The following is a 12,485-nucleotide window of genomic DNA, read 5'->3' as shown; positions in this document are numbered from 1 at the left end:
TAATGAAACAGTATAAGCAAGTACCTGCCTACTATGGTATCAGCCTGTAAAACATCTCCACAGACAATGTGAGGATAAAATTCACCAGGAAATTCCAGCAGAAGTCTGTCTATAAGACAAAGTCTCCCCAGTAGCGCTTGCCAGTTGCTAGATTCAATTTCAGTTGCAAGAATACAATTTAAGACATAATCAACACCGCCGATACCAATGGACCCTAAAAAAAAGTTGATAAAAATAAGGATTAGATATATTCATAATTTAAATTTCATAAGGATCACAACAGTTTTATATGGAATTATATCTGTGCCCAAAATAACCCCAACCCCAAACTCCAAAAAACAACATGATTCTCTTTGCCATGCTGGTTTTGGATAAATTCTGTACTTAATTTAAAAAATTTCAGTATATTTGCTTGTAATTATAATCCATTTATATATGAAGAACTATTATTACCAGATTTAAGTATTTCTCTCCCAACTGCCAACTCTCCTGCTTGTCCTTTACACATCTCCAGTAGCGTTGAGACTGAAAGTTGACTTGTTCGACTACAAGAAATTCAAACCAAAAGTAAATCCTTTAGCTGATGGTTTTCAGAAAAAAAACATTTTAACATCTGAGTAATCATTTGCTGGGAGTTTTATTTGGATATTGACTTCATTTTATTCCAATTCATTTGTATGAGGGCTGCTCCGAAAGTAATACCTCCTATTTCATTATGTTGGCCCATGATGTCAGAGGTGGATGTTGGTGGTACAGCAGTAGAGGTTGAACCTTCCCACCAATGTCCTGCTAATTTTTGTTGCTGTGTGACAGATGGCAGCAGAGGGGCACTCTGACAAAATGGTGTCTGACATGGAAGTATGTATATAGCAAAAGCGTCACTGAATTCTTCCATGTGGAAAATAAAAATACCCATTAACAGTCACCAATGCTTACTGAACAGTGATAGAGATCAGTGGATATGAGCATAGTGAGGTGGTGAGTGGTGTGCGTCAACAGTAGAGACAGCGGGTCGCCTCTGCTGGTGCAGATTTTCACAAAGATGGCCTGCAGGCATTTGTTCATAACTGGTAAAAATGCACAGTTAATGGTAGTAACTATGTTGAAAAATAGTGTTTTGTTGCTAAGAATTTGTTCAGTGAAATAGTGCTATTATGCTCTTTGTATGCTTGTTTTTTCCACGGAAATAAATAGGAGGCATTAGTTTTGGAGTAACCTATGTATAACTCAGTATCTGTAAGCTACCAACAGTTGTGATATTTTTACAAGGACATTCCCAGGAACTTCACATATACCACTAACAAATAAACAAAATAGGAAGCAGCTTCCCTGTTTCTCAGTACATTCCCATTTCCCAAGCTCTTAGAAACTTTAGGCAACCATCTCTTATAGAATAAATCAATCAGCTGCACATTAGGACCTTCTGCTCTTGTAAGCACAGGCTAAACTCAGAAATCCAGCAACAAAAGGAACAGTTTAATTTCTCTTCTTAAATTTTACATGTTTGGCTGTTAGACCATTGCTGGTAGAGGGAGGGACCATCTCTAGCTGGTTTTAGAAGAAATGCTGGTTATGATGAATTAAACTGGAAGAGATAATGATCACAGTGATTATATTCTGCAACTCTACAGCTGAAAAAATGGTTGGTCTGGCAGAGCAGATAGAGTAGTTCAGGACAGGAAGACAAAGCCTGGCTGATGACTTCACCCAACGTATCTTTCTTAATTTTTAAGGGAAAAGATCTTTAGGAAAGCAAAGCATCATTTAAGATCTCTAAATGCTGGACAAATATAATCAGATGTGCTCAAAACCTATATCCTTCAAGACTGAAGTTGGCTGGAGCAACTAAACTAACAAAACCATATTATGGTACAGTTACACTTATCATTCACATATTTTACTTCACCACATCTTATAAATGCTCTTCTTGTTTCACACAAAATATCAACAGATGAAGATTCAAGACATTTCAGTAACAACCCAAAATAAATTTGAAGTTAATGGGTCACCATACCTGTTGGCATCTGCACATTTAACTAATATTGTCTCTACAACTGGCTTAAGAAGTCGCTGTAGTTTAGTCCTTTCTGCCAAACTATGACAAGGAGTATAGACCAGCATGGCTCTTAAGGTTTTCTAAGAGAAGGGAGAAAAATCAGTAAATATGAGATTAGCTATACATTTTTTAATTAATGTGAATAATTTCATATAAGTTAATATAATTTATAATAATTTTCATATAAATTAAAAATATTATTGAAATGTTAAACGGATAAACAGCTAAATAGGTATCCACTGTTGAAATTAGTAATATATTTTTTGAGAGTGGAAAGGACACAGTCATACAATTACTGCCAGTAATAATCATTTCTGTATGTTTGGCCAGTGGAGACATGCCAATGCACTCTTGCTGAGGACTACCCATTCTGTTTTCAGATGGTAGTTAATAGTCAAGTCACACGTAATGCTTAACAACAATAATTAGGATTCCTGACTTCATACATCTCCTATCCCTTCAAAAATGAAGAAACTAGAATACAGTGAGTAAACAACTACTTACTAAAGCAGCAACATACACTTTGTAGACAGGGTCAGCACAGACCATGGATAGCACGCTGCAGCAAGATTCCACCACAACATCTCCTGAGACGCTGGCCTGAGATGACCCACTCACTATTCCCAAAGCTCCAGCGCTTGTGTTGCTTCCATTGCTATTTCCAGAATTTCCAGTGCTTTCACCATTAGCCAGTAATAGAGCACCACTAACATCATGGGAAAGACGTCTAAGTGCCATCTCTCTTATATTCCAGTTTCGAGAAAACAAGCAGCCAACTAACTCAATTCCAAATACCTGCCAAATAGAAAGTAACCTTATATGAGTTAAGTTGAATAACATCACAACTGGAGAAAAATCACCGTAAGACATCTGTCAGCCAGAAGTTATAGGCCAGAGGTTATACTATCTTAAAAAACCAAAACCTATGATCTAAATTAACTGTCATAAATAACGAGTCTTCAGCTCTCCAAAAATTCTGCAAGGACAAGTGGGGGGTGGATGATGGTATGGCTAGTTTAATTCACTATACTTCAATTACACAGTAATGCAGTCTGGTTTTAGACAATGATATAAACAAACCTGAAAAACAGGTCCAGCTATTTTTGACAAAAGATACAGCAGAAACATAGGCAACAAATTATCCTGTATCTGTATTTATGTGACCCTTGCACAATTAGAGCAAAATTAGGAGTACTACTTTTGTTACAAGAACCTTCAACAGGAGGCCCAAGATGAAGTCTGAAAACAAAAAAAGAAAACAAAAACACTGGGAAAACTATTTTTCTTAAGCAAATTGGCAGGTATTTTTTCCAGTAATAATTAACTATAAAGCTGACAGGATTCAGAATAATTTTTAGAATTGTTAATGGATACTCTAGAATCTTGCCAAGATTAGACAGTCATACATCAGAATCCTATCATGGCTGTATCTCAATTTGCAAACAACATGCAGTTCAACAACACTAAGTGCAAGGTTCTGCACCTAGGTCAGGGCAATCCTAAACATGAATATAGGCTGGGCAATAAATGAATAGAAAAGAGCCCCAAGGAGAAGAACTTCTCGGTGATGGTGGATGAAAAACTTGGCACACGTCAGCAACATCTGGGTTTACAACCCAGAAAGACAAACATATCCTGGGCTATATCAAACGAATGATGACCAGCAAGTTGAGGGAGGTGACTGTCCCCCTTTACTCTGCTCTTTGAGATTCCACACTGAGTACTGCATTCAACTCTGGGATCCCCAGCACAAGAAGAACATGGAATTGTTGGAGAGGGTCCAGGAGGGCCACAAGGATGATCAAAGGGCTGGAGAACCTCCTCCATGAAGACAGGATGGGAGAACTAGGGTTGTTCAGCCTGGAGAAGACTACAGGGAGACCAGCAACCTAAGGGTGGCCTACAGGAAAGATGTGGAAGGATTCTTTATCAGGAAGTGTAAGGATAGGACAAGGGGTAACGACTAACTAAAAAAAAGGGTAAATTTAGAGTAGAAAGAAATTCTTCACGGGGGGGAAAGGCATTGGAACAGGCTGCCCAGAGAAGCTGTGGATGCCTCCATCCCTCACGGCATTAAAGGCTGGGTTGGATGGGGCCCTAGGCAGCCTGATCTGCTGGGTGGCAACTCTGCCTACAGCAGGGGTGTTGGAACGATATTACCTTTAAGGTCCCTTCCAACCCAAATTGTTCTATGATTTTTATGATAAGATACGAAGGTGGTCAAATAATGTTTTGCTAGACTACCTCAGGAAGTTTAAAATATACAACAAGTGATCAGTCCTCTTCAGAGTCATTTTTTAATTCAGGCAAATAATTTAATCACAATATAGCCCAGTTTGGTGGTTAACCTAGAACTAATAAAATACCTATATGGACAAGATACTCGAGATTAGTTGCTTCCAAATCCTAACCCGATACCTCTTATTCCAAGCTTTTTTAGAAGAAAGCTCCTACAGTGATTAATAACAGTAGTAGGAACGAATATTGTGGAACCCTACTTCTTTGCTGGCCATTAAGCTCAATGATCATAGCTTCTTCTGAAGGAAATGCAAGTCGTTCTGCATTTATTGTGTGCAAATATTATATTTGCTAAGAACAAATTTAGCAAAACGGTTCAAAATCAGTTTTTACATTTGAAGCTTCTTTTACATTGTAAAATTACCTGAATCCACGGCTCAGCTAAATCTTTATAGGCAGAAGGAATCTGCTGGACCCCATAATGAGTAAGGTTAAAATTGCTATCTTGGGTTCTCCTCTGTGATCCAACTGTAGATTGCTGTTGAGTTTGTTGTTGAATCACATGGAGAACAGAAGAATCCACAGGGCTTGGCAATTCATGACTGCAGATTAACAACAACAGCAAAGAACACAGATTAACAAATGAAGCACTGACCAAGGTGAACACCACATTTAAGAATGTATCTAGAGATCCAGAAACAGATAGTTACATTCAGACTGAATGCCTACCTGTAAAAATCATGAGATCTCCATTTAGATCTACAAAGAGGACATATAAGTGGCTCTCTGTTTCTTCTACATTCTTCTGCCCCTGGATAAATGCAACAGGATAACAATGTTTACCAGTTTTCCAGCGTATAGAACCAGAAGATGGCATTAATATATATCTAAGTTTTACTGAAAAAAATTCAGTTTCTAACTGAAACTTCTAAACTAAACCATGTGAAGCACTCCGATAAACATGTGCACTTAAACATTTCTGCAAACAGAAATGCTTCACTTTGGCACTGTAATTGTAAACAATAGAAAGTTATGAACTGAAATACGGGTCTTTTCATGCCTCTAATAGTAGTAGTATCTTTTTTATGTACAAACATACAAGACGCTGAAGTTTATTTGTTGAAGCAAATTATTTATATACTTCACTTAATGTAGATTGTACAAGTACTCCTAATTCACGACATAATCCAAGGTTAGAGGGGATGACTTTCATGCATTCTAATGGCAAGTCACAGAGGAGTAAAAGTCTGCTCCTAACCTTACCTTAATTGGACAGTCTTTTCATTCAGGTAAATAAAGGATCTAACTTTTAGCCCTGCAGTTAACTTCCTTCTCAAAGCACTAAATTACAAGCTCGATTTGTGAATAACTGATAAAAATATGCATATCAGTGGTATCTGAATGGTACCAAAGCCTCACAAAGAGCTACAGTCATCACCAAAGAGCAGGTTTCTGGTTTTGTGGGCATTTTTTTCCCCACTTTTAAATACAAAATCTACAAAACTCACACTAGATTACACTAAACTGTATACTTTTGCATATTTAGAGTTGCCAGAATTTAATAAGACAAAGATGACAACATACATATTGACATGCAGTGGTGGTGTAATTTGTTCCTGCAGCCATCTTCACATACAGTCAGGCTCTCTTCATCCAGCATGCCTAACAAACAAATGGGGCACATCTGCTCTTCTTCATCTTTCATACTATTAAAAAAAAAATATATATATATATGTTTGTGATTGTTAAAATAGCCTATCAGAATTCAGAACAGGTTTCAGCAGTTAGAAAGATTAAATTACAGTCACTTCTAAATGACTATATGCTACTCAGAATAACTTTCATAATCCTTGGTCTCAATAAATAAGCAACCAAATTTTTGAATACGCAGAGTACAGATTACAGTTTGTTGAAATGAAAAGTCACAAAATGTATGACACGTTTCCAAACTAGCTCAGATATTAACTGACAGAAAGGTCCAGCACTTACATTTTTATCTCTTCTAAGGCTTCCTCAAACAAACTAAGCTTTGCTTTTTCAATTAGTATTCAGTTTTGAAAACTTAAAAAGGTTGAGATTTTGAAAGCTACGCACATTTTTTTTCTATCATAACTCCTTTCAGAGCATTGAGTTGTGAGACTGTATTTACAGATTTCTGTATTGGGCTAAAGACTATTTGATGAGCACATGTAAAAAACAATAAAACCATCTGAGTCTCTGACACTGACAGAAACCCATGTAGTAGGTTTGCATAAATACTAACATACCAACATAACTCATGTAAATTAATTTAAAAAAATCTCCTATTCCGCATGTTAACTCCATTTTATTTACCCCCACTTTTAAGTTACTGTAACCAGAGATTTCAAAAGAAAAAAATATTTTAAATTTAGATAACATTTAGTGGAAAACAGATTTAACATTCTGGAATATTTCTTGAATGTACTAAACTGATTATCCATACTACCGATTTAAGTAACAGTTGGTGTATGTCTGGAAGTTTGCAGAAATCCTGTATTTGTTCAGCAACAGTAGTTTTTAAAACAAAACTATTTTGTGCACATTTGTTTCTATTTCTTTGCAAACTGCTGACATAATTTTTTTCCACTGCAATGTTATTTTTGTGGATTTTTCAAGGAAAAAATAACCACTACAGCATGTACAAAAACGCAAGTATTAATTTAAAACTTATTTTTAAAGAACTAGCACTGAACTAAATTTAACTGGAAATCATAGCAAACATCGGAACTAAAGGAAGTTTTGTCTTAAATGAATCTGATGCCCAATGTTCTCCAGTACTTCTGTAATGCAAACACAGACACACAAAATGGCAACCTGTCTCACTGCACCAGTAGTGCTAGGAACTACACAGTGGCTACGAGGTATACTGGTAAGTAGCTGAAAAATATTTTATCCTGCCGATAACAAGAATTAGTGAAGTTCACAATTCAATAAAGCCATCCCAATGAAAGAAATACATCTCTCCAGACAAGGTATAGAATTAAAGGAACTGACAAGATAAATGGTGCTAGAGTAATTTATGTATTTGACTGGTTTGTTTATGTAATTTATTTATAATGACACAGTTTGGGAAAACAGACAGTGGGAAACTAAGGTCACAGTCTGTACATCAGAATTATAAACCTGTCTGAATATATTCATCTAACCATGTGAGTATTATCACTAACATATCAAGGTAGTCCTTATATTAGGTATCACTTTACACTTAAGAAAGCCTCAGTTCTGGTTGCCATCTGTAGTTTGGCATCTCTAGAGGATGTCTTGTTCACTCAACCCACTAATTCAAATCACAGATTATTTCTTCAAGAAACAAGATCTCTGCAAAATCAAGAAAAGGACAAGCGAGAGCATCCGAATAGCTGAAAAAAAAAAAACTGAAATAAAGACATTTTAACATAGTATAAAATAGAAAAATCATACTAGTTGAATAACTCCCTTCAAAATAACTTAATCACTCATTTTTCATGAAGAGTTCTTTGAAAATACATTTAAACACGTGAGCATATGTTTACATACATATTTTAGTATGTGTTTACATGCACACAAGTGTGTTTACCCAGAAAATTTTCAGTGTATTCTCACATGCACAAGTGTATCTCCAAAGTAGTATCAATTTATTAGGAAAAGAGAATAAATTGAAATCCCGTTTCTTCACTTGTCAACATTTGCAAACTGCTGTATGTGAACAAATAAAAGTGTATGAAGTTAATATACAATTCAGTCTTACATATAAACACATTTCTAAAGTTTGTTTCCTAAACTAATAAAGGGTAAAAATAACTCTTAACTTAGCAACTTTCAAACAGAAAGGTATAAAGCAAATATGCCCGTTTCGTATCACAATGACTAACATATGCATAAGTTTGCAAATATAAAGATTTAACATGGCCTGAAATGAAAGTAGCTTTGAACAAAAAGAATGTAGGTGATTCTAAACCTTCAAAATTAGAAAAAAAAACCTACAAAATTAAAGCTTTTAATTCCTTTAGAAAAATACTAACCTGTTTTCTGAACTAGATGTAGAAGTACTAGATGATAATGTATGAGAATTTGACATGCGTGAGACAAACTTCTGGATGGTGTTACGAGATGGAGCTTTGATCCTCGAGCTACGCCTACTGTGATATTTCTGGAACAAACTCTCAACCTAACATCAGAAAAAGATAGCAACAGTCGTATTTATACTATGAATAGCTTATATTTAAAGGCAACATTATGGAAGCTTAACTACGGCTAAAAGGGATCTGTTGACTTTCACAATAACACATTACCAGCAGAAGTAGCAGAAGTTCATAAGTCTTGTTATAATAGTTCACAAGAAACATTATTTACAGTAAAAATCTATTTACTTGTTAAGAGTAATTAAAAGATTTAAGGAAACACATCTGAATACCCCTCCTTCTATTTACCTCACAACTAATCAGAAATAGATATAAGTTTAACTAGAAAATCTGAGATTTGAATCATTCACTTTAGTGGTCTACCAACCCTTTTAGTTACACCTTTAATTTGCAGATTTTTTTTCTACCCACACTTAAGACTAAATCAAAAACAATTAAAAATCACAATCTTGTTGCTTAGAAATACAATACTTTTCAGCATTTTTAAGATAGTATCCTAAAGACTTTTACCTGGAGCAATATTTTAGATCTGCCATTAGATCTATAGATCATTGATTACCTCAAAATTTTTCAGTGTCTTTCTCCACAGCATTGGGTCTGAGGGTTCAAGCTGGAACACTCGCAGCATAACGAAGAGCAGATGAATACAAAATGTCCCACGGCCACAGCTACATGTCTGAGAAGAAAAGCACATGCTAGGACTTCACTGACTTTATAGTTACATGGATCATTTTTCCACACTGAGGTGCATCATGGAGGTGTATATTAGGAAGGCCCATTAAACCAATTTTTTTGTTGTTGGTGGTGGTGGTTTTTTATTTTAAACAGATAATTTAATGCAAAACAGTATTTCATATATGGACATAAATACCATCTTACATGGCCTTACAGAATTCCCAAAACATCATTCAGGAACATATATGAAAAAGATCAGACAATTATAGTATTGGTCTTTCTTCTTCTTCTTCTTCTTTTTTTTTTTTAAATAAACTGAAAGTTGCTACTACTCTCCATGCTAAAAGGAATGTATGCATGTAGTCATAAACTACATAAACTTAAATCAGATTCTTCTGTTTACACCAAAACCTAGACAATCTCCAATGCAGAATCACAGTGGTACTATGAAAGTCTCAAAAAAGAACCTCTTCATTGATATTAACTATAGTATCACTGCATTAGAGGAATTGTGACATTGCTTGTCATATACATGTACTCCACAAATAAAGGAAAGAAAGCTTTTCATTTTGAGAAACTAGGAAATTAAGTGGCCACATTTTAGCAAAAAATGCTTAATAAGACATTTAAGAAGCCACTTACCCTATATATCTCTTATTCCTACATCAGTGAAGACTTTTTTAACTAGTTGTTTTCTTAAGAGGACCCTGAACAAAAATAGTACTTGACACAGATCTGACAAAAATACAAGCTGATCGTTATGCTATATAAGCACAGATCACATCTTTCAAACATTACAGAATGATTACCACAGACTTGTGAATTATCTAACTTGTTTTTGTACAGTTTTCCAAAATAAACTATAAATTAGTAAAAGCCACAGACAGCACAAATGTTCCTTACCTGAGGTCCAATAAACACTCTGTATTTATTATCAGGGCTATCTCCTCCAATTAAGAAAGAGTTGGGTCCTATCTGCTGCAGCAGGTACAGCCTAGCTCGCATAACTTTGTTGACGCGACGACTTGTTTCCTCAGGGCTGTATGGAGAGAAGCCATCTGGAGAGGGGGCTCTTCGAGGTGGTGTTATTCGTCCACTCTGAAACTACACAAGTGGTTCCATCATACTCATGACAGTAGAAAGTTTCTATGTATTTTTTCAGAATGGTGAGTCCCTCTAGACCCGAAGAAACTATAACCTGATTAGACTACAGGAATTTAAAGAAAGTAATCTTCTTCTAAATCAGAACTAGAGTGCAGAAGAAAAACTAAAACTTTGTAACTGAAATTTTGTCTGGCATTATGTCAGAACAGGAATCTTAAGTTGCTTCAACATACATGTCTTCACTGATAACCTTACCTTATTACTACTAAATTGGCAGGTATAATTCAACACGAAGATCTTCAGCTTGTGACTCAATACAACAAGTTATTAAGTAAGTTTATAATGCTAATATATTAAATTGGTGATGAAATCCTATGACTACAGTGTACAAAACAAATATTCAAGCCAATGAGGAGTTGACTTCAAGAAATTTCAAAGAAAAGGAAAAGGAATACAGCTCCCTATCCTTTACACCACTAGCGCAACTACTGGCTCAGAAGATTATTTTTGATAATGGAAAACAAAAATCAACAGTCAAAATCTTTTAATTACAAGTGTCTTCATTTAAATTCTTCATGTTTCTAACATTATGAAATGCTTTCATGATTCTATCCAATTTCTAAACTCCTGCTTTGATACAGATCCAATCTGAATTATAAGTTACAATGCAGAAGGTCATAATTCAATTAACCTCCATTACTTAAGTAAAAGATGTCTTCAAGTTTTTTTCATTAAAAAGGTTAATAACAAAAAGATGAACAACTTAACATTTGAATTTCTCTCATCAAGAGGAAAAAAGTTGTTCTACGGTGCTTTACCATGTGATCTTCATCTCTAGGTTTAGTGGAACAGCAGTACATATTTTAGTGATTTTGGAAACCTTGTTTAGAACAATAGGACAGTGAAAGCTATTATTCCTTGTCTAATTGCACAAACCAGCAAGTTCAGCTGTGAATGAGTATGCTGGTAATATCTGTTAAATATTATTCCTCAAAATATCATATTCTCAAGCTTCTCTAATCAAGTGAGTTCTAAATGCTTAAAACACTTAATTCCATATTTTCTTGATCATAACAGTACAGCTTTTATTTTTTAAGAATGCACATACCTAAAACATCCCCAACTTCTGTGTAAACATCAGTCCTCAAAAAGAGGATCACAAGTAGCATACTGGTAACTCTTTTCTACAGGGCTCTTACTCTAATCAACAATCCTACCCTCAAAGGAATATTCCTGTCTGGAAAGCAGACATGCAAAACTACAGAAAAAACAAACTCACAGCACCTCCTTGTTCAAATCAAGCTAGGAGAACATGCATGTGGTAGTAGGCATGTTATGGAGTACTCGGGCTGTAACGGGGAAGGTCCTTCCTCATATGCTTGCTATTGGTTCACCTACTTTACTTGAACCCGTGACGTAAGAAGGAGAGACTGTCCTTCTTTGTTTTCATAACAAGGTGTATAACAACTCCGTGTATGGCCTTTCGGAAGAGAGTGGCCAGAGCGGGATATTCAATATGATTGGCCAGGGGCCTGCGTGAGCTTCTGGAACAGTCTAGTAAAAGATAAGATATACTATATAGTTCTGTAGCTTTTAACAATAAACGCCATTTTGCCGCTCATCATATTGATGTGTAAATGCGACGAGGTGACCGGGGACAGAAAGTAGTCCTTGCAGGCAGGGTGACAAGTTACGAACGGAATATCAGATGTGGTGGTCTTCACTACACATGCATGCCTGTATTTCCTTATTTCCTATAGAAAAACTCCTGAGAGGATGACAGAATTAAAAAGAAGAAACACACCTAAGAGCAGAGACTAAAATTCCATGCATAAGAGAAATGTAACATGATATATGCTCTGCATATCTCTCAAGTGATGCTGTGTCATAACCCCACTATATCAGCATCTTCTTCTAATCACTGAGGATGGTGTACTAATGGCCTCTTTTTAAGCAAAAGATTGCAGAACATACTCAGTTCTGTCATTACATCACAGCTTGCAACTTACAGGTACTGGAGATACCCTTTTTCTTCTAACACCCGGTGATTCAGATTTAACAGTCCGAGAGGATGATGAAGAAGAACTGCTAGGAGAAGGACTACGCCTTCCTTTCTGCGTGGGTGAAGAAGTGCTTTGTCCTTCAGATTGAGGTTCTAGAGATAGCTTGTTCATTTCAGATCCATCTCCCTTCACAGGGATAGGTTTCACCACCTTGGCAGGAATTAAACCGTAAGTGTTAGAAATATTTAATTATATTGAAGAATACAA

General features: G+C 35.8%; 1 protein-coding gene across 3 annotated transcripts in view; it reads right to left on the bottom strand.

Moving 5' to 3' along the window:
• Positions 1–12,485, bottom strand: part of MAP3K1 (mitogen-activated protein kinase kinase kinase 1) — a 58,624-nt gene that overhangs the window by 9,767 nt on the left and 36,372 nt on the right. For all 3 annotated transcript variants that reach the window (XM_021381656.1, XM_021381654.1, XM_021381655.1), the window contains exons 3-13: positions 12,225–12,428; positions 10,015–10,215; positions 8,996–9,112; positions 8,317–8,462; positions 5,879–6,000; positions 5,024–5,105; positions 4,719–4,896; positions 2,561–2,851; positions 2,015–2,136; positions 454–545; positions 25–214 (exon numbers count right to left, since the gene is read on the bottom strand). In XM_021381656.1, coding sequence (XP_021237331.1) covers positions 25–214; positions 454–545; positions 2,015–2,136; positions 2,561–2,851; positions 4,719–4,896; positions 5,024–5,105; positions 5,879–6,000; positions 8,317–8,462; positions 8,996–9,112; positions 10,015–10,215; positions 12,225–12,428 — 1,745 coding nt within the window. The remainder of the gene's footprint in view (positions 1–24; positions 215–453; positions 546–2,014; positions 2,137–2,560; positions 2,852–4,718; positions 4,897–5,023; positions 5,106–5,878; positions 6,001–8,316; positions 8,463–8,995; positions 9,113–10,014; positions 10,216–12,224; positions 12,429–12,485) is intronic.

The sequence above is a fragment of the Numida meleagris genome, chromosome Z (genome assembly GCF_002078875.1).
Source record: "Numida meleagris isolate 19003 breed g44 Domestic line chromosome Z, NumMel1.0, whole genome shotgun sequence".
In the NCBI taxonomy this organism is placed as follows: domain Eukaryota; kingdom Metazoa; phylum Chordata; class Aves; order Galliformes; family Numididae; genus Numida; species Numida meleagris.
This window is presented reverse-complemented; position numbering and strand designations above follow the sequence as displayed.